The sequence below is a fragment of the Squalius cephalus genome (genome assembly GCF_949319135.1).
Source record: "Squalius cephalus genome assembly, chromosome: 8".
Taxonomy (NCBI): domain Eukaryota; kingdom Metazoa; phylum Chordata; class Actinopteri; order Cypriniformes; family Leuciscidae; genus Squalius; species Squalius cephalus.
In genome coordinates, this window is record NC_137129.1 from 3,778,249 (window position 1) to 3,798,897 (window position 20,649).

The 20,649-nt window shown below is 35.5% G+C and overlaps 1 protein-coding gene across 5 annotated transcripts in view; it reads left to right on the plus strand.

Moving 5' to 3' along the window:
- The window catches only part of csmd3b (CUB and Sushi multiple domains 3b), a 457,418-nt gene that overhangs the window by 227,090 nt on the left and 209,679 nt on the right, over positions 1-20,649 (plus strand). For 3 of the 5 annotated variants that reach the window (XM_079879070.1, XM_079879071.1, XM_079879073.1), the window contains 3 exons: positions 4,310-4,387; positions 15,515-15,602; positions 17,498-17,622. In XM_079879070.1, the coding sequence (XP_079735196.1) occupies positions 4,310-4,387; positions 15,515-15,602; positions 17,498-17,622 (291 nt within the window). The remainder of the gene's footprint in view (positions 1-4,309; positions 4,388-15,514; positions 15,603-17,497; positions 17,623-20,649) is intronic. The other 2 variants (XM_079879072.1, XM_079879074.1) reach the window with 1 other exon arrangement.

The window sequence follows — 20,649 nt, forward strand, 5'->3', positions numbered from 1 at the left end:
TCAATAGTGTATTCAAATGAATGCTAAACAAGTTCATGTTGAAATCTTCTAGTGCTTTTTCCGAAATACGTTTTTCATTGGTTTTTATTTATTTATGGTGATGTGCTGATCCAGTGGGTGGTTAATGGATGCTCAATAATGAAAGTGAGGTTCCATTAGGTGTTGATAGAATGATTCCATCTTCAACCGGATACTGTGGGTGAATTAATCACCCGCCATTCTGAACCTGCGTCCTCCAGATATTCATATATTATAATATATAATATTTATATATTTATATATATATATATATATATATATATATATATATATATATATATATATATATATATATATATATATATATATATATATATATATATATATATATATATATATACACATGTCAACTTCAGGAAGTACTTATGGGTGACTGGCATAATTCTGGCATAATGCTGTTGATTACATACAGTATATAAATTCAACTCAGTATAAATTCAATCCCTCAGTTTAAAAAAACAACAACTTAAGAATACATTAATACTCTTTGAAAATGTTCGCATATGACCATAGTGTGATTGAATAACTTACTGCTATTTTTAGAATAGCATCAATAGCTTTATTGATGACGTATGACGTTTTGTGCACTTTGCGATGCTCAAGAAGCGATGAGCAAATTACTTAAAGGGGTCATGAACTGGATTGTTTTATTATTTTATAATGTTGCCTGGGGTGCCCTTATAATGTTAGTATGATTTTTACATTAAAAATTGTCATAATTTATAAATAAAAGCCATTTTTCCAAGCCTGATTTCTGCCTCAGATTTGAACGCTCCGTTTTAAGGGGCGTGTCTGCTGTGAGACTGCAGTGCAAACGCCCACTGCTGTGATTGGCTGACATGCTTGCAATGAAATAGCTAGTATTACAGGAACTCTCTCGAAAACTTTTACTACGTTTTTACTATTACAGCTATCGAGATTAACAAATCGTGAAAAGTATCGTTTAAAGCATTATATTTAAATCTATTACATCACATGAAAGGTTGCAGCATGATGAGCACTGAGCAGATGACAGTCTGTTGATCGCGTGAATAAAGATCTTATCATTGCAACGCAATTTTTGCACTCTCACAAATGCTTACACCAAATCACAATGCAAACACGATGTGAGTACACAGTAAGAGCTTCGTTGTGTAGTGTAACAGTGTCATTATTTCATCACGAGTTTGGTAAGTGTCCAGATAAGCTCTCGCGGCTCGCGCTGTGCTGTTTGATTGACAGCTTGGGCGAAAGGGATCGTTCTTTGATCGCTTTCTGTAGGCTATATAATTTAATAACAGTTTAAAAAAAGATTATTTTCATAATACTACGAGAAATTATGTGAAGTTGATCGTTTAGTCACTGATGCATAAACAGTATTGAACGATTTTAAGAGAAATATCTGAACTTGAATAATTACACCGAAATCACTGATCGCAGATCAGGCATTAGAATACACATGGTTACTTACATGTTGCTGGCAGATCCGTGTCGGGGAATTGTGATTGACTGATTTAATAAAGTTTAACCATGCTGGAATCCGAAGGAAGCTTAGACTGTCTTCTTCCACAAACAGGCACTGCACAATATTTAGTAAACCGCATGTTTATTGCTTGTAAGTAGCTCGATCCGGTAGCAATTATCATGTCGTCCTATGTTATTTAGCATGTTTGGGCGAATCGGTGGGCGGGGCTAAACAGGCCGTGTTGAAGTAGGCGTTGATCTTCTTTTGTGGAGGCGGTGTTTTATCCTCTTTGACGTCATTGTTCCCCACTTTGAAAAACGAGTCGTTTGCTGAGCCTGATGTCTATAAAAGCTTTTATTGGACTAACAATGTAGTTTTCAGTTCTGAATCTTACAGGATATTATTATAGTATGATGATCTTTGATTTCTCAGTTCATCACCCCTTTAAGATGTCTAAAGTGATTGAAAGATTTGCTGAAATATCATTTGTGATAATATCCTATGACAAATGGCTTTCGTTTTCAAAACAGTAATCTGTCGCCATCACCATAATTCTGGTGAGTATTATACATGTTCGCAAATGACTATAGTGTGATTGAATAATATCTGTGTAAAGTTGTATTCAATCTATCTACTTCGGTGACTTATATATGCATGCATATGTTACATGCAAGAATACCACAAAGTTGCTGTTTACATGTATTAGCACCTCTAAAATGTTGGTTTATTCTAGACTTGGTTTACCCTAAACTTTATAGCTCAAATAATAAACAGGTTTTTTTTTGCTTAGTAATTCATCCTAAACTTGCCGCATGCATTTCAACCTTCTGGAAACTGGTGTTGCTGCAACTGTGATTTGATTGTGAACTTTTAAAGAAAAAGAAAAAGATTGTTATATTCTGTGTCTAGCAGCATTATGCCTCCAATACTGGCTATAAAACGCATTGTACCCAGACCATTCCTTTAATTATGATGTTCTTTGTACTTTGAAATGATGATACATCTCAGGAACCAAGAGAAATTGGTGGTTTTAAATCCAGGAGATGTGATCTGCTACTTCTGACTTTTTGCACTGAAAATTTGATATAGAGCTGACTCTGGTTAGATTGAGGATCACAATTATTATTATTATTATTATTATTATTATTATTATTTTAATAGAGATCATAATTCTGAAAAGACAACTAATGAATTTTTTTTTTTTAAGATTCAATGACTCACCTACAAATATACTTCACTTGTTTCATTACTGCACGAATCAGCGTTTTTGAACGAATCTCTTGCATGCATGATTCAATGACTATACATTTTTTATCGCCACCTACTGGTGTAACGATGTAATTGATACAATCTTTATTTGAAGCTCCAAGTTACTTTCAAAAGGTGATTTACTCTATTATTTATCGCTGTACCATAGACATCATTGTTTATATCCCAGCTATAAACTTTTAATCCCACTGCCTCTGTGGTAATTTCAATTATTGTAAGACAGAAATAATGACTCTGTGTGGCTAAAAAGACTGTTTGTTTCATATCTGTACATGACATCTGCTCTCTCTGGGTCAGAACACAGATCTGAATGTTTGCTGTGTTCGTACTTGTCAAAGGTCAAATCTTTGTCATTAAGGAATAAGATCGTGTGGATGTTTAAGATTATGTAAGGGTGGGCAAACATCATATTTCATTCATATTCATAGGCTGTCTGAACTCTCAAATGTAGGCCCCTCTTCAACAAAAATGCAATCTATATCTCTATAGGAAGCTGTTGAATGTGCACTTGCATGGCCTCTCTAAGACTACACCTCAGGTTTACACAAAGTCAAGAGCTCTACCATGTTCTCTTTTTCCTGTGTCATCCACTTCAGGACAAATATGTACTGCTCTGTTATGGGGAAACACAGTTGTTTTCTAGGAATATTCATAGATCCCAATGCCAAAAACATCGCAGATGCAGTTTTAAAGTGTAAAATTGCTTTTGCTTTTGCTATAGTTCAATGTGTTCAAAATATTACTTACAGGAGAATTTACTGACAGAAACTCACTCCAATATAACATAACTAATGGAAGCTCTAATTTTCGTCCCTGTTCCCGAGTTCTAGTCACTGTCACATCACATCACCAGGGTTCATTTTCAGGTCCGTGTTCCCATAACTAATGTGACGACCAGGAATTGTTTGTGTTGCTTTGCATTCATTAAGCATTTATTAGTTAGCTGATTTAATGACATGCACCATTTACAAAGGGAAAAATATGCATTAATGCAGAGAAAGCATTTTCCACGATGTTTTCAAATATTCAGAGTTATTATTATTATTATTATTATTAATAGGTTTTACATTCCCAACAAGACTTCTGTTTGACCTTTGACATGCTGGGCTACATGCTCGTCTGGATTAGCCCTAAGGACCGTGCCATTTGTCTCTGCATGCATGTCAAACAGCCACTTTCCTCCCGTAGGAATACCTTGGCAGACGTTTGCGGCCTAAACACTTCCGAGAGGCATTTGACAGAGTCTGCTTCACATCCAGTGGTGTAGACATGCAGCACAAGCTGAAATCTTCCCCTTGTCAAGGTTGACAACTGAACAGAAGTCCTGTCCCCCACCACTCCTTTATTAATCTCACTTTTTCATTTTATTATTCAACACATGCCCATATTTTCTGTTCGCAGAGCACTTTGGAAATTGTCGACACTGCTATACTTTTCTGCTCTTCTCTCTCATGCGCTTGATGATGGTTTATTTTTTCAATGCTGACAAGTTTATTTACAATCTGTTTCACCTGATTTCATGTTTTTTTGTTTCATCTTTATTCCCCTTTTAACTAGTGAAAAGGTCTGTAGATTTCAAATCTAGAGGAGTAAAATTATTCCCTGGCAAAGACAACAGCAACAAGTTTTCTATCTGTGAGTCTACCCTTTGTTACTATTTTATGGTAAATCTGTGTTACTCGTCTGGAGTCGATTACAGCAAACAGTGACCGTAAGATCATTGCAAGATCATCTCGTGCTGATAAGCATTTATCGGCAGAATCACAGATGAATTTCGGTTCCCATGAAAATCTCACAAGCAGAAGTTTCCAGGCGATTTAATTCAACACCCCACTGAGAGTTATTTCCTCAAAAGCATGAATGGCATTTTACCGTAAAATGGTGATTTGTACCCCATAACGAGGGAGTGACCTTGTGGCTTGCGATATGATCGTAAATTTCATTTTTAAATCGGCATCCGGTTAGGTTTAGCTTCTCCTCTTTTTACTTTCACAAACAAATATGTTTCATATGCCTGCAGCTGAAGCCCTTTGGTCTAAGAGGTTATATTTATTTAAATGATGGATTTTCTTAAGAATAGAAAAAGTATGTTATGCAACAGACATCAGACATTCATGAGCATAGTTCACTTAAGCATAATTACGTAATTTGGTTAAACAAGACAGCGACATGAAACTCAAATTCATGTTTCTTCACTTTAATGTTCCAGCATGCACAACATTCAAAATTGGCGTTTTATTTCAATCACTGTTTAGTATGTTTTCAATTATTAAAACAGTTGTGCTAACATGGAGCCAGTCCTGTAGATATAAAAAGCTCTTTTGATTCCCTAAATCAGGGGATTTCAAACTTTTTGATGCCTCTAAATATATCATTATTTTATATTTATATGATGGTATGAAAAAAATAAAATATAAAGGCAGATATGTTGTCATGTACAAAGACCCATTTACGCTGTGTAAGACAAATAGTAAATATGATATTATGAAGACAAACAATTTAACTTTATGTTTTTATATTGTTTTTTTATATTGTACTAAAGACAAATGAAATCACAAAATAGGGAAAAAACTGTCATTTTAAGTATATATAACCCTGAAAATAAACTTGTTTGTAGTGTTTATAATAAACTTGTGTTTTTATAGTGCTATTTAATGTAAATCTGTATTTATATTTATTTTTATTGTATATTTTTTGAAGCCCTCTCCTGGGCCCCAGTTTGAAACACCCATAATGAATCATTTTCTTGTAAAATGGAGAAGGAAAGATGATGACAGTCCAGCAAATGAACTGAAGATCTGCAGCTACAGTCACACAAACTACAACAGCATGTCTCCCGTTGACCAAATATATAAAAACCTGCAATGATCTTCAACAGCGTCATGTTTGTTTTTATTGACTCTTTTATTTTCTTTGGTTTGCTTGTGCTCTTCTTATTTTCCGTTGAATGTAATTGTGTTGTCAGTGAGTGCCATGTTTTTCGATTTCGGTTAATTTTTTTTTTTTTTTCATTTGTGGATCGTTATCTGCTGATATTGCTTGCATGACCAATCTCCCTTGCCATTTCCAAACCAGCAGTTTCTCTGTCCGTCAACAACACAACACAGTGAGCAATGTTTGCACCATGCGGTTCTAATCTAGTACCCATTGTGAAAGTTATCAGACTAGATTGCAGCTTTCAAACACGGGAAATATCCACTATTTCATTATTTTTCTTGTCACTTGCATATTGTTGGGAATAATGCTCTGTGAGCAACCCTTCCATTATAGCGGGCATTTTCCGTTAGAAGGAGCTTGTAATGCTTCCATTTTCCTTTTACTTGTCATAGCTATTGAGGTAATTTTAAGCCTTTTAAGCCTTAAGTATACTTCGGCCATGGTGTAATTTTCGTCGTCGGTCGGTGCGCGTACAACAGCGCAAGGTGAATGTTGAGACAGAAGAGTCCACTAGATGGCGATATGCACAGTTGTGATGTACTGTGCAGTTAGTCAAAGAAGAGTGTGTAAAGAGCAATACAAAACAGCATATCCTTCTACATCGTTTTTGTTTTGTGATTGGAAAAAATATGAGATGGGAGGAAAAATTATTCTCTCGCAAATTTTTTTCGCTCCCCTATGAAACTTTGCATTCGCTCGCACAACTTTTGAGTTCTTTGTGAGTGAACGCAAAGTTTCTTGAGGGAACGGCAAAGGTTTTGTGATCTAACACAAAGTTTCTTGAGGGAACGCAAAGGTTTTGTGATCTAACACAAAGGTTTTGTGATTGAACAAAGTTTCTTGAGGGAACGCAAAGGTTTTGCGAGCGAACAAAGTTTCTCGGGGGAATGCAACATTTTTGCATGGGAACGCAATGGTTTTGTGATCGAACACAGAGTTTCTCAGGGGGAACGCAGAGGTTACGCGGGCAGGGGAATGCAAAAGTTTTGCAAGAAAACGCAAAAAAGCATCGAAATATTTTTTTTCCTCCCATCTCATGTTTTTGTCATCACCATGTACCTTTAAGGGCTCATCCGCGCTCATCAGCGTTGAGTTTACTTTGAAAGCTGTACGAACACGAATGTGCTCGAGACGCAGCGGAACGCGGAAAATAAAGTTTACTCGGGACTTTAGATGTAGTGTTGAAACCATTCTGGTGAAAATGTGCATTTCTCAAACTCATGAGACAGGCAAATAAAATGTGAAAAACTAAATGCTGAAAATTGCTTTCAGTGCAGTTTAGCTTTGAATTTGAAAACTAAAGATACCTGCACACAAACTCTATATTTATAGCGTGTTGTGCGACACACCTTCAGGTTGAGGGTCTTTTGTTATGTATACTGTAGAGCTGGGTATAATGGTTTAAAGTGCTTCTGGCACTGTGTCGTTCATAGATCCCTATTAAAATTGCCTTAAATTGAACTCTGTACTTCAGGATTACTGCTTACATATCAAATGGAGACAAGAGAAGTGACTCGCCTCTAATGCTTTTGGAATATGTTTTAAATATGCTTCTGAGAAGAGCCCATCTTGCTTCATTGTTAATGCAACTTGCCTTGTTGCATTCAGAATCTAGTGTTAGAAACCACATGAGCCTGAGGCATAACATTTCTGTGTGGAACAAAGTGTGTTCATATTATATAAATGTTGGTTTTCCATGACATCATGCAGTTAATAGAATTAAGATTGAAAGTTTGCGGTCCACTAAGCAATTGCTGACCTTTTAGGGGAATTTCAAGTTAGTTTGATTGTAACCCAACATAAAACATATAAAACACACACAAACGTGTATACATATTTTAACATCTTCCTACCAATTTAACATTCTCCTAGGTTACTCATTTCAACTTTACGGAGCCGCTGCGTAACGGAAATTCACAAAGGCCAGATATTTACTGCCTTGTGTTACTACCAATCAGCACTGCAGGCAGAAATTGTAAATTTGAGTTCTGAACACTTAAAATTTAATTAGAAAGATTTAATTGCCAAATAAGTCAATTAAACACACCAGTTTGAGTTATGATGCCAAAACATGATGTTTTAAGTAATGGTACATTGCATTTACATTTATTCATTTAGCAGACGCTTAGAACAATAGAATCAGTTAAACTAACAATGGTAAGTTAAGTTAACTTGATTTCTTTATTAATGACAACATTAGAGTTTACAGTGTAAGTTGCTCAACATGTGTGTCTGGTCCTGCACCTTTAGTAATGTATCATTCTGTCTGTTTAAATACACTGTCTCATAATCAAAACATCAACTAATATTTGTTACTTAAAATGTGCCATTTAATACTATTTCATTATTGTTTTTCCTTTTCATTTTTATACATATTTTTACCTAAAAAGTATTATTATGGTTATTATGGTAAATTGTAACTTCATAGAGCACTTGCTTGCTTTTATTTAGTCACGTTCTAAATCTATAAACAGCTCAGCTTAGCTGTATTTCATCTTTATTTAAAGTCCATTTAAAAAGATATGTAAAATATCTTAAATCTGCTGTATGTTAAAAAAATGTACCATACTAAAGCATAAAAATACCATAAAATGCTTGCAGAGATTTAGGCAACATGGTTACAAGTTCCTTACTTGTTTCTCAGAAAAACAATACAGCCAGTTATTCTACTTTGAAATGTGACTCCGCCCACTGCCAATTTAACCAATAGCATTTCGACACTCCGGGTTGCCAGTTGGCAGAAAACACAGCGTATTGCAGCCATGGAAGCCAGAGAACCTTAAAAAGCCTTGGATAAAAAAAAAAGCACACATATAAATCAACAGATCAGCTTACAGTGTAAAGGCCCATTCACACCAAAAATGATAACTATAACGAAAACTATATGACCGTCCACATCAACGCACGATATCGTTCTGTTTATTATAAGCTGCGGTTTTGTCATCTGCTTGAGCTCGTTACATCAGGGTGGATTCTGATTGGCTGTCAATGTTTTTATCGTTCATCATCTGGAAAAAAAAATGGTTCTGAAAGTGATTCCAATGATATTGTTCTCTGAGCCATTATTATTAGTTGTGGTGTGGACTCTGATATTCGTTTATATTTAGAATGATTGTTAGAACTATATCTTTATCGTTATAGTCATCGTCCTTGGTGTGAACATGTCATGACTTAATGTCAATTGCAAATGTCATGTCCTCAATCTGGCAACCCGCGTGAGTGTCTCTAACCCATTGCTATCTCTAGCTGTCAATATTACAGACTGCAGCTTTAAGTATTAGCTTTCAATTTTCAGTAATACTCTAGAACTGCAAAGTGGATTTTCCAGTAGAGGTTTTTTTTTAGTAAAAGAATATTAACTTATTCATTTGTTCCTCGTAAATGTGCGTAGATGTATATTTATTGTCTCTTAAGGCTGATCTTTATAGTGTTTAAGTAATGAATTATGAAGGCCCATATAATTGGTTTCAACATATTGATTGTTTGCACCAGGTATATCTATGTTTTACAGTCAAACCAGCTGGTATATTACTTTTTTTGGCTACATGGGAACACATTTTGTCAATAATTTGGCATGAAACCATGGATGCACATTGATCATGGAGTAAGTGAGTGCATGTGACTGCATGCTTGTTTGCTTGCTCACCCTGCTTATGTGTCCACCTGAACGCCCCATATTTCCCGACGCATGTTGGCGATGTCCAAGAAAGGGCATGAAGCATTGAGTATTTATATAAAGCTATGTTTTTATTTGTGATTTGTTTGTGCATTGGCCACATGAATCAATTAAAAAATAAAATGCGATCTGCACATAAGTGTTTGATCAGAATTACTCCTCCTCATTCAAAAAACACTTTTTCTTGTGCAAGGTAAGGGATGTGATTCAGAGTTAAGAGAGTTTAGCTAGGGATGTGTGTGTTTTGAATCTATGCATGTTTGGTTGAATGTGTGAGAAACGGTGTCAGAGGAGTGTTTCATCAACTGTGTGTGTGTGGGTATGTATTTGTCGGTGTGAATTAGAGGGATGCGGAGAAAGAGAGGCAGAGGGTAAGTTTGAGGGAATGAGAATAACAGGTCTCACAGAGAGTTCTGCCTCTCTGACTCTTGATTGAGCTCTAAAAGCCCTGCGGGTTTCATACTCCACTAGCCTTGAATGTGAGAAAAAAGGCAACTTTTCTAAACATAGCAGAGGAATCATTCTAAAGGATGACCGGGGAAAGAAGTGGCCTAAAATAACCCCAAACTTCCAGCAGAAAGGCCTGAATTCTCCCAGGCTGATGGATGGTGAAAACTGCAACATGATGCTTCAGCTCAGAGCCCGTTAGAAGAGAACAGCAAGTTAAACGCCAACACAGTCCCCTGACCTCAACACGTTCTGATTTATTTCTTTATTTTCACACGGCCAGTTGGGTCCTATTAGTTTTCTTCAACAAAATGATGCAGTTGTCAAACGACTGTGTTTTGATGTATGAAATATTAGGGAAAATATTTCTTATTTATGTATAGTTTTATTAATATTTTGAATTTGCTTTTAGTTTTTACTTTTTAGTTTAATTTGTGTTTCATCTTTAGAAATTTTGTCATTTTATTATTTTCTTTTTTTAAAATATTGCTATTTAGGTTTTTTTATTTATTTCAGTTTTAGTATTTTTTCAGTTGCTTCAACTTAAACTTATTTCAGTTTCTAATTTTTGTTTAAAGTTTTTCAACTAATATTTTATTTATTTTATTTTATTTTTCAATTAACATAAATGTTTTTAATAGTTTTAGTTTTGGTTAAGGATAATAACCCTGTTTGAGGAGAAACTAGTTTAGTTAGTAGCGTCACTATTTTGAGTTATATTTATCAGTAGCTCAGCATCTGTGTATTTAATCTGCAGTTATGATATTTTCAAAATACTGTAGCTTTTTTAAATTACACTGCATCTGTAAATGTACACACAAAAAAAGTTTTTCTTTATCATTATTTTTCTTCTGACTGAGAGGCTTAATCACAAAGGTTGACTGAACAATACAATATAACAAGATATATTTCTAAAGCGAATATTTACATGCACTTTTACTTTTAGCCCTTTTCAGTTCATAGAGAGTTCATTATGTTCAGTTATAGCTGAAGAGGTTTCAACAAATTTCATCACTGAAGGTAAAGGAATTACATCAGACTATAACTGGTCACAGATTCAATCAGAAGAATAAATGGTCCTGCAGAAATCATGACTAATTGAGATTGAAAAAGAAAATTGAGAAAATCACGAGGCATTTTCACGAGGGAGACGAGAGCGAATTATCTGGCTACAAAGACTACAGAGTCTGTCATTTTGGGCATTTTAAACACATTTTAAGGTTTTTTTTTATTTCTTTTTTTTATCAACACAGACTCACTTCCAAAAGCAGGGCTGAATTTAATCAAGCTTTCTCCAAAATGCATACGGTCAAGATATCAGTCCACCCGTCAAAAGACCCATGTGTCGCTGAATGCCTCATTACACCGCAAATACGCACAAAATTGACACTTTTATAGACAAAATTACTATAAACTGTCCTTTTAAAAGTACTTTTTCTTCACTATCTAAAGATATCCAAATAATGTCTTTATTATTTTTCTTGAAATTTTGAAGGCATTACGATTACAGTTAGGATCTGAGTTATAATTATCCTAATTTATGTACACACATATGTAATGTCCATGTATGTTAATGCTCATCCATGTATTGTTTTTGTACATTTTATTACTTGTTCAACTTGTTTAATATGTTCAACTATATGATTTGTTTTTAGGGTAAACATACGTCGCTGTCGGGCAGAAACGTCATATGTCCAAAACCGTGGGAAAAACACTGCACTTTTTATTGGTATTGCTGGTATTTATATGGTATATGGTATTTATATTTATATATTTATACTTTATGGTCAGACACTTTCACTGTAAACCCTAACGCTCAAAATAATTAATTGGTTTGCATAGGACAAACTTAAATTAAACTAATTAGTTCAGTCAAATTAACTTTTATGAGTATTTAGCACTTTCTTTTTCTTTCAAGTTCACAGAACTGATATATTTTAAGTAAACTTAACTGTTTCATTGTTTTGAGTTTTATGAAATTATTTATTTTAATTTAGACAAACTTAAGTTTAACTGAAATGGCTGGGATGTCTATTTCCCAGCATGCTTTGCCGATGGCACTTGAATGGGAGAGTAAATGCTAAAATTAAGTGTAATATAATGGTTTTTTTTTTGTGCAAGATAAATGTTAAGAGGGATATTGAGTATTGATTAATGTTTTGTTATTCTAATTTGGAAGAATTTCTGTTAATGTTGGTTTTAGGATAGTTACCATCATGGTGACAAATGGTGCATGCGGCTTGATTTGAGAGCAAATATAATCTTTATCTTGTTGCACTCATACAGCAAGTGCTGTATTACATACTATTGTTAGCATGATAACATAATAGTATGTTAGCAAACTAGCTTGTTAAAACTATAAGTTAATACTAATGAAAGTGTTCACATTGAGATTACATGAAGGTTTTAAGTTAAATGTATGAAATAGTGTACTCTGAGTTTAATTGTTCTTAACTTGCAATTAAAATGAATATTTATTAACACTAATTGGTCTTGTTATCCTACGCACCTATCACCTGCAGTTGTGCAATGGAGTTTGTTCATTAATTGTTCTTAACTTGAAATGTTTAATTGTTCTTAACTTGAAATGTTTAAGTACAAACTTAAAATCTGCCAGTTCTGCTTACTTAATCTTTGAATTTCAAAACTTAAAAAATTGAGGCAATCGATTGCCTTAAATTTTTTGAGTTCTGCTAACTTATTCGGGTTTACAGTGTTCATGTGTCATTACATTATTAACATTGTACCAAAATCAAGCCCAATTGGAGTGTTTTGACCAGGATCAAATGGAGTTTTCATTGGTTAAATATTTGCAAAATAGTAATGATTAATGGAAAATAAAATAAAAAAGACACAATATGGAGATACGAGGTTTTCACCCGACAGAGATGATATGCACTTCTCGATTGTTAACTCAATGACTGGGATTCAACAACAAGCTACAGGCTTTAATGTAATTGTTCTTTCAGAATAAGAGGGAAAATGTAATTTTGTGTCATCTTTCATATAAAAGCCGAGCACCATCCAGTGCACTTGTAGAGCTCGAAGCATCACAGTGTTTGCTAGCTTCACAAGCACCTAAATCTGTAACCTAAAACCCACGCATGTCTGCAAATACACCATGCACACATGTGCAGAGACAACAATGCTTTTTTTAACATATTCACACCACTCCTACACTCAATGATCGCCACTGAATGTTGTTTTGAATCAAACATGCAATCTTTTTTTTCCTGGATGTTTAGGGTTGATTTTTTAGTTTTTTGTTGAGTTGAGTGGTGAATGAAGAAATGAATGAAAGGATAGATAGATATAGAGTGATTATACCTATTATCCACTTATTACAGACATTCATCAGAAACAGTCTGTTTTGTGTCTTAACTCAGACCATGTTCATTTCTTCATGTGTAGTTTTTGTTATTTGCTGTTGTCTCCACCGATATGAGTTCACATTCATCACATCCTGGAGATTTCCATTCAAGTTAAACTCTGGCAAGTCGAGATGTTTTCCCTGATCTTTTTTTCACTGAGGTAACCAATTTTTGAAGCAAGGCCAGCTGGATATTATAGGCACCGTGTGAACGCATTAATGGAGAAATCATGCCATGTAGACATTGTGTATATTCTATAATGAATTGTTAGGCTTTATAGACATGCACAAAAGTGAGGTAGTTAACATGAAAAACTTTTGGGAAGTCACGTAGTTTGACATGCTATACCATAATTATTTTTATGCATTAAAAGATCTTAAAATCTTGGTAAAAGTCCATGGACTTTGCATGTCAATTGTCAGGTAAAGTGGGAGTTGCTTTGAAGTAGTATGCATGGATTAATGGCATGGATATTAATGGTTATTAACTTAATCACAGAGTGGGCTGAGTATATCAATGTGCAAAGCTCTGCAAAATACAGGAAAATCACATTCTGATGTGTTGCTTTTGATGTTAGTCACAGTTTCACCCGTGCTTTGAGAAAATCAACCTTTCTATTGGTTTGACATTTGCATATGCTCCATTTTCCCATTGCACCTTTTCGGAACTTTTAATAGTTAATGAAGAGGCCAGATTGAATCTGTAAAAAGCATGAAAATGGATACTTGGAAGAAAAGCAGGTTGACCTAACCGGAAAAAAGCACATAGACGTTTCATGATGTTCTAACAGCTCTGACGTGAATTGCCTCTTTAAATGAGACTAATTTCCAAGTTGCTTGGATGAATAAAGAACAATCTATCAGTTTTTCTTCCATTTATAATTTGCAAGATATTGTTTTTCCTCATTTGTTTTTCTTGTTCTTTTCCTCAGAATCACTCAATTATCGTGTTTAAATCTCATGTATAATGTTGCATTGTCTCATCTCTCCATTTGTATCTTGTGCTTTTCATTACCTTTAACCTGTGGGATGAATTCACTAAACACTTGCAGCACTTAAGCATGTAATATTTCAGCAGAAAAAGCTAGAATAGCACTGTCATGAGTATTTAAATTAGGTCATTGAAATTGTTTCAGAATTTGCATTATGTAGTAAATTGCGGTTAAAACAACGAGAACAGCGTGTGCGAATAAGTTCCTCCATCGCATCCTTCATTCTTAGTGAATTCCTCCTCCTGTGTCATGTCCACATTTCCATCATTCAATCACAAGCCATTTCTGCAAAGACATATTGAGCCTCATTTAAAGGGATTACAAGTCTGAATCAGTGAACAGACATTAGAGGAAGCCACCATTCCTCATTAGATTGTCTTGGGAATTAAAAGTTTTAGGGACAGTTAAACAAATGCAAAGACATCCACTTATGAAAGTAACGATATGTACAGCTACTAAGACCGGTCCAAAAACAAATGAAGTGCATTTGCACTGGAAAGTCATTTGAGTTTCTTTAATATGGTCAGGACGCATAAAAAGTGAGTGTCTTCAATACAGTTGGAGTCATTTTCATTTTTACAGTGCTGTGCTTGTGTGCATGCTGATGATAGTGAGCATTTCTGCATTATGTTGAGACCTCTCTTTGTTCTAATCTGCATATTTTGACTGCATGGTTAAATTAAATATTAATTGTGCATTAATTTCATCACCCCATAGACGTACAGTACACGTGTGTATGTGCGTGTAAAGGGCTGCATTTGAAGTCAGGTTCACTCGGTTGGAAAATGAGAGGTGACATGGTCCTCTCAACCTCAGAACGAAAGACTAGTCACATGGCCCATGCCAACAACCAACTCGAACCTCAGTCTTTTTTAAATTAGATCACGCAAAACAAAGAATTTATAATAGCTTAAATCAATAACATTGATCCATTAAATAAACGTGCATGTCCTTGAGTCAGCGTTTTTTTTTTTTTTTTCTGACATAGTGTTCGACTATAATCTCCATTAATACTACTGATAATAAAGTGTGCCCTCAATTTAACATGAAAAGCTGCTAATACGATCTGGGATTTAGTCAGTATCTCCACTTTCAATGATGTAGTCACACTCTTACAAAGCGACGACTGCACTGAGACACATTAGTGGGGATGTGTTAGCGGTTATCAATTAGATGATTCCAGGGTGTGTGTGAGTTGTGTGTTTTTGTCTGTGTTCACATGTAAGCTCCACCTCCTCTTCAAATCGTTCTGTGAAGCCGTTTGCATGAGGCTTGCATGACGAAAATGAAGTTTATCCGTATGTATGTGTCTAATGGCTAACTGTGCTCTGAATTTGCAGTAAACGAAGGAGGAATCAAACAGGCCTCTAACTCCTGTCCAGACCCGGGGGAACCGGAAAATGGCAAGCGCATTGGCAACGACTTTAGGTAATCACTCTTAGGTGCTGTGTGTCCCAATGAAGACTTCGCTGGAAGGTATCTGCTATCCCTGCATTCTCCTCCAAGACTGCTAGCATTGGATGCTGATAATTATATTCTGATGGATCAATCGAGGTGTTCTGAAGTTTCCTAACGGCCCCGATATACTTCAAGCGAATTCGGAGAACAAAGTTGTGTGACCTAATTTCGATCAAAATCAGGCCAAAACGAAGTCCGTTTGGAGTTCGTTTCAGGAGTTCAGAAGCAAACTTTCCAGAAAAGTTCACTCTGGCTGGTAAACGGCTTCGAACTACCATTGGTCCTTGGTGATTATGTAATAGGGAGGTGTGGCTCTGAGGCTCCGCCCTCTTTGACCATGTCGTTTCTTCTCTAATCCGTCGCGGTCAAACATCTACAAGTAAAATCATGAACACAATGGAGAGCCGCTTTAAATTACGACATAATTCTGATATAGACACTGTTTTTTTATGTTTAATACTCTAAAGCTGCTTGCTTTAAAACAATCTATTGTATAAAGTGCTGTATAAATAAACGTGACTTGACTGGAGTGCTGAATTGCAGAGCTAATGTAAATATATCCACATCGCCATGATCAGATTCTTTCTTAACTGTTGTTTTCTCAGCACTGTCATTTTCGTTAAATGTTTATCTTGTTATTGAAAGGACAATACGCAGCACATATTTACATCTTCATCTACATGGCGTCGGGATGTTCGCTAACATTATACCGTTGCTCACGTATTTCAAACGTCTTTATACCCCTAAGCAAAGCATAAAAAAGAACTTTGCAGTGATTTTATCGGGGCCTTAATATTCGCCATCTTACATGGTAACACATTACTGTAATATTGCTGCAGTGTTCAGTGTTTTTTATACATTGTAATGGCCTTAAGGTAATATGCAGATAAGATCATTTCAACTCGAATAAATTTTTCATATCCACATATTTATTTATTGGATGAGTAGTTGTGTAATAACTAGGATAATGCACAGTCAGCCCTTACATATAAACATTTTCCAAGGAAAGAAGAAAACTGTATTATGGATACAGCGCTTCTACACTGAGGCCTGTCATTAATATTGTAGCATCTGAATATCTTACAGTAGTGTCCTCTGTTTAGCACTCCCGGAGCATATAAATCATGTTCTCCAATCCAGACCCTTGCAAGACTTTCCCAATGTCAAGCTAATACCAGCTCCACAGGGAAGCTGACCATGTGTGAATGAAGACACTAATTAGCGCTAGCCGATTCAAATTGCGACACTGACGTTATTCCAGGTTTTTGTGTAACATGGCTTGGATTGCGGAAAACCCCAGCGAATGCTGCAAGCGTTTCATGTTTGGACGCAGAGGTTTTTACAAACAACAACCGTTTGTGGTTTCCTCAAATGAAAGTACATGTAAGGTCAGTGTCGGAGTTTGCTGAGTGGATTTATTGAGATCTGTCCAACCCCAGAATGAAAGAAGCATTGAAGAAATGGAGAAAGCTTCAAACTAGAGTTTTATGGAGTATCAAGGCGCACCACAGTTTTGATTGCAAGGATAAGACGTTCTTTTGATATGTTTTCATTTATTTATCCCTCTCTTGTGCATGTTGCACTACTTTCCTCTCTAACTTTGAGTTTGTATGTTGTGTGCTTGCATAGAGCTGAGAGTATATGGCATATTTTATTTGAAATGTAATTTTTTTCTTCGAAAGATGCACAGTATTTTTCCGTGCCGTCTTGGCTGAATGACTGGTACACAGCATTATATATAACCCAACTTTAAGCTCTCACGGCCTTATTTTCATGTGCATCTTTCACCCTGATCATTGAGTCATGCTAATGGATTTGTGTTGGATCTGATTTGTTTGTCATTCTGTTCATATGGATCCCCACAGTATCGGTTCGACAGCCCAGTTCACCTGTGACGAAGATCACGTTCTTCAGGGCTCCAAGAGCATCACGTGTCAGAGAGTGGCGGAGGTGTTCGCGGCGTGGACTGATCATAGACCTGCCTGTAGAGGTGAGTCTGTCACTTGCTAAGCACACTGAACATCTGTATATGTTTCTGTTCAAATTCAAGATTAATGTTATGGGTGTGTTCACACTTGGCAGGTTTGATTCTATTAAAACGAACTCTGGTGAACTCAAAGTTCTCCAGAGTAAAGGGGTCGTGACAGGGATATTTTATGACTTTAATGTGTTCCTTGAGGTTTTTGGACAAGAAAAATATATATAAATGCGGAAAAAATATTATTTTCAGGCTTCAGTTGCTTTATGGCTTGTCAGTAAATGGCCACTGTTCTGATTGGTTAACGTCATTGTGTGGGGGGAACGTATCAATGCCCACTCACTAGTGTTTTGAAAACATAAAAAGTAAAAAAACTTTTTAAAACAATGCATTTTCATACATTGTTTACTTACAGTTTGTGATACAGCTGGTCTCAGATCTAATAGAGTTCACTCTAACCCCGAATAAGTAAGGCAAAACTAAAAAAAAATTAAGTTAAGAAATTCAAAGTTTATTTAAGCAGAATTTTTATTTTGTACTCTGACATTTTAATTGCTCTTTACTTGAAATATTTGACTAAGCTAATACATACATACATTTAACTTAAAATGATCATGTAATCTCAACTTAAATATTTTTAGTAGTGGAAACTTGGCTAGAAACTCTTCTAAATTAGTATAGCAAAACATTAAACGCTACTAAATCTACCTCTTAACATTAATTCTGCACAAAGTACGTTATATAATACTTAATTTTAGCATTTTATTTCCCTTTCGATTGTCATGGCAAAGCATGCTGGGAAATAGAAATCCCAGCCCGGGTTTCAGTTCAATTTAAATTTGTCCAAATTAAAAGAAACAAGTTCATAAAACTCAAAACAATTAAACAATTCAGATTACTTAAAATCTATCAGTCTTGCGAACTCAAAAAAAAAAGAAAGTTCTAAATACTCATAAAAGTTCATTTGATTGAAATAATTTAAGTTTACCCTACTCAAACCAATTAATTATTTTGAGCGTTAGGGTTTACAATGTTGGCTACTTAATCTCTCAATAAAAGTTTATTTGCGAACTCTTCTTTGCACCCGGCCTCATTTACGAAACAATCTGCAGTCAAATGCTCCGAACAAACATATAATGTCATTAATGTCATTAATGGGATATTTCACCGCTGGAAAGATAAATGTGTATTTAAATTGGGAAGCACGGTCATTCGAAAATACTACGGGGTTACTTATTGCTAATCAGTGAAGTATCCCTTTATATAATGCCAAGACGTCATTAAAAATAAACCATACACTTGTTATTAACGCTTCTGAAGTCCGTACAGCGATGCAAGCGAGCAGTTTAAACAGGACACATCAGAGGAAATTTATTTTCTCCTTCCATTTGTTCTGTTATCAGCAGACTCATGTGTGAGGAGTACGTCAGAAACTGAACGCTCATCTGTATACTGTATACTGTGGGTGGGGCCTATACGCCGTACATTATAATCCATATCGGTTTGAAAAGAGGTTGAGTAAATGATTTTTGAGTGAACTATCCCTTTAAGATTAAACCTGCACATCTTTATAGGCTGTCAAGTCATATTTCAGCATTATGAATTTGGGTCAGCCATCGAGAAGAGACGTTTGGTCTGAATACTTAGTAGGATTAATTATAGCTAGAAGGGGTAGGTTAGAAGGAGTAATATTAATTAATTTTTGGAGTGTTTGCAGTTGTCTGGTGACAAGCTTACTAATCAACTTATTATTTTTTTTTACACTGGATCTGATAGTATTGCCATGGCAACTAAAATTCAGAGCAGAATTTACATGCCGGCAGTGATTTCTAGCTTTTCACAGCCCTAATGGCTTTAAGTGTCAGTCGGCTGCCCTGGGCAAACAAACAGGAATTGGACTGTCTCCATCATACCGGAGGACACTTTAATTATAGCTCAAGTGGAGTGACACTTTCATCAGCATTTAGAGATCATGGGCTGTTTCGCTTTTTTATTTCTATTTCTTGCTTATTTTAAACACTTTAATTAAGCAAGCTCAACAGTCATTAATTAATTTAACTATAGCATTAAGTTGATTCTCGTCTCCGTTTTTAGTGTTTATTTAAAACAAGAGAATCTTGCTGTCATTGTAGTCTCCTGTCTGTTAGTTAGCAGCTTGCATGGTCTTTTAACAGCAGAAGTGACTAAAATCCCAGTCGCACAGGGGTGGGAACGTTGTAAAACTGTGGCGTTATTAGCACAAACGATGTGTTTCCATGCAGTGTGATTTACATAATTTCCTTTTATGAATATTATCATGCATTGTTTTCACCAGTACAGTGGCTTTGTTGAGCTACAGAATTACGATGCATGTAAAATTATAATTATTTTAAACCCCAATATTCATAAATGACTTTTATTGACAAAATATTTTAGCTTACATTGCATGTCTTTAAATGAAAGCATAAACTGGATAATAAGGGCGATATTAAGATGTCAAATGGTCATGTTGCTATGTCCCCCGCCTATGTATTTAATTATATTACTGTAGCTTTTTTTTCCAAGTGACCAATTGCTCTTAAAACCCGCGGCATGGGTTTGTATTGTTCACTGTCACAGCTGTGGATAGCCGCTAATGAAAGGGTTTGCATGTTCTTGTGGTGCCATTTTTCTCCAGTTCCAGAACACATTAGGATTTGTGGCTCAGGCTATTGGCTCAAAAACTTCTGTCTGGAACAGAGAGTACCTATGAGCAAAAAGCTCTGCCAAGCAACTGCCATTGACATGAAAGTGAATGCTAAAATACTCTGCAGGTATTATAGACCTAATTGAGCAGAACCTAGACAGTGCGACCCCAAGTGGCTAGCTAGCGAAATTACTGGTTTGTCTTAGCTGTTCATTTTTGTGCTTGTTTATTAGCGGATCGAAAAAGACACAGAATTTACTGGGCACAGGTGGCACTTGCTAAGGCAATTGCTTGCGAATGATGTTCAGTAATCCTTGACTTCTGAAATAAGACAAGGCAATTGGTGTTGATGTAGAAGGACGAGCAGCTTTAAA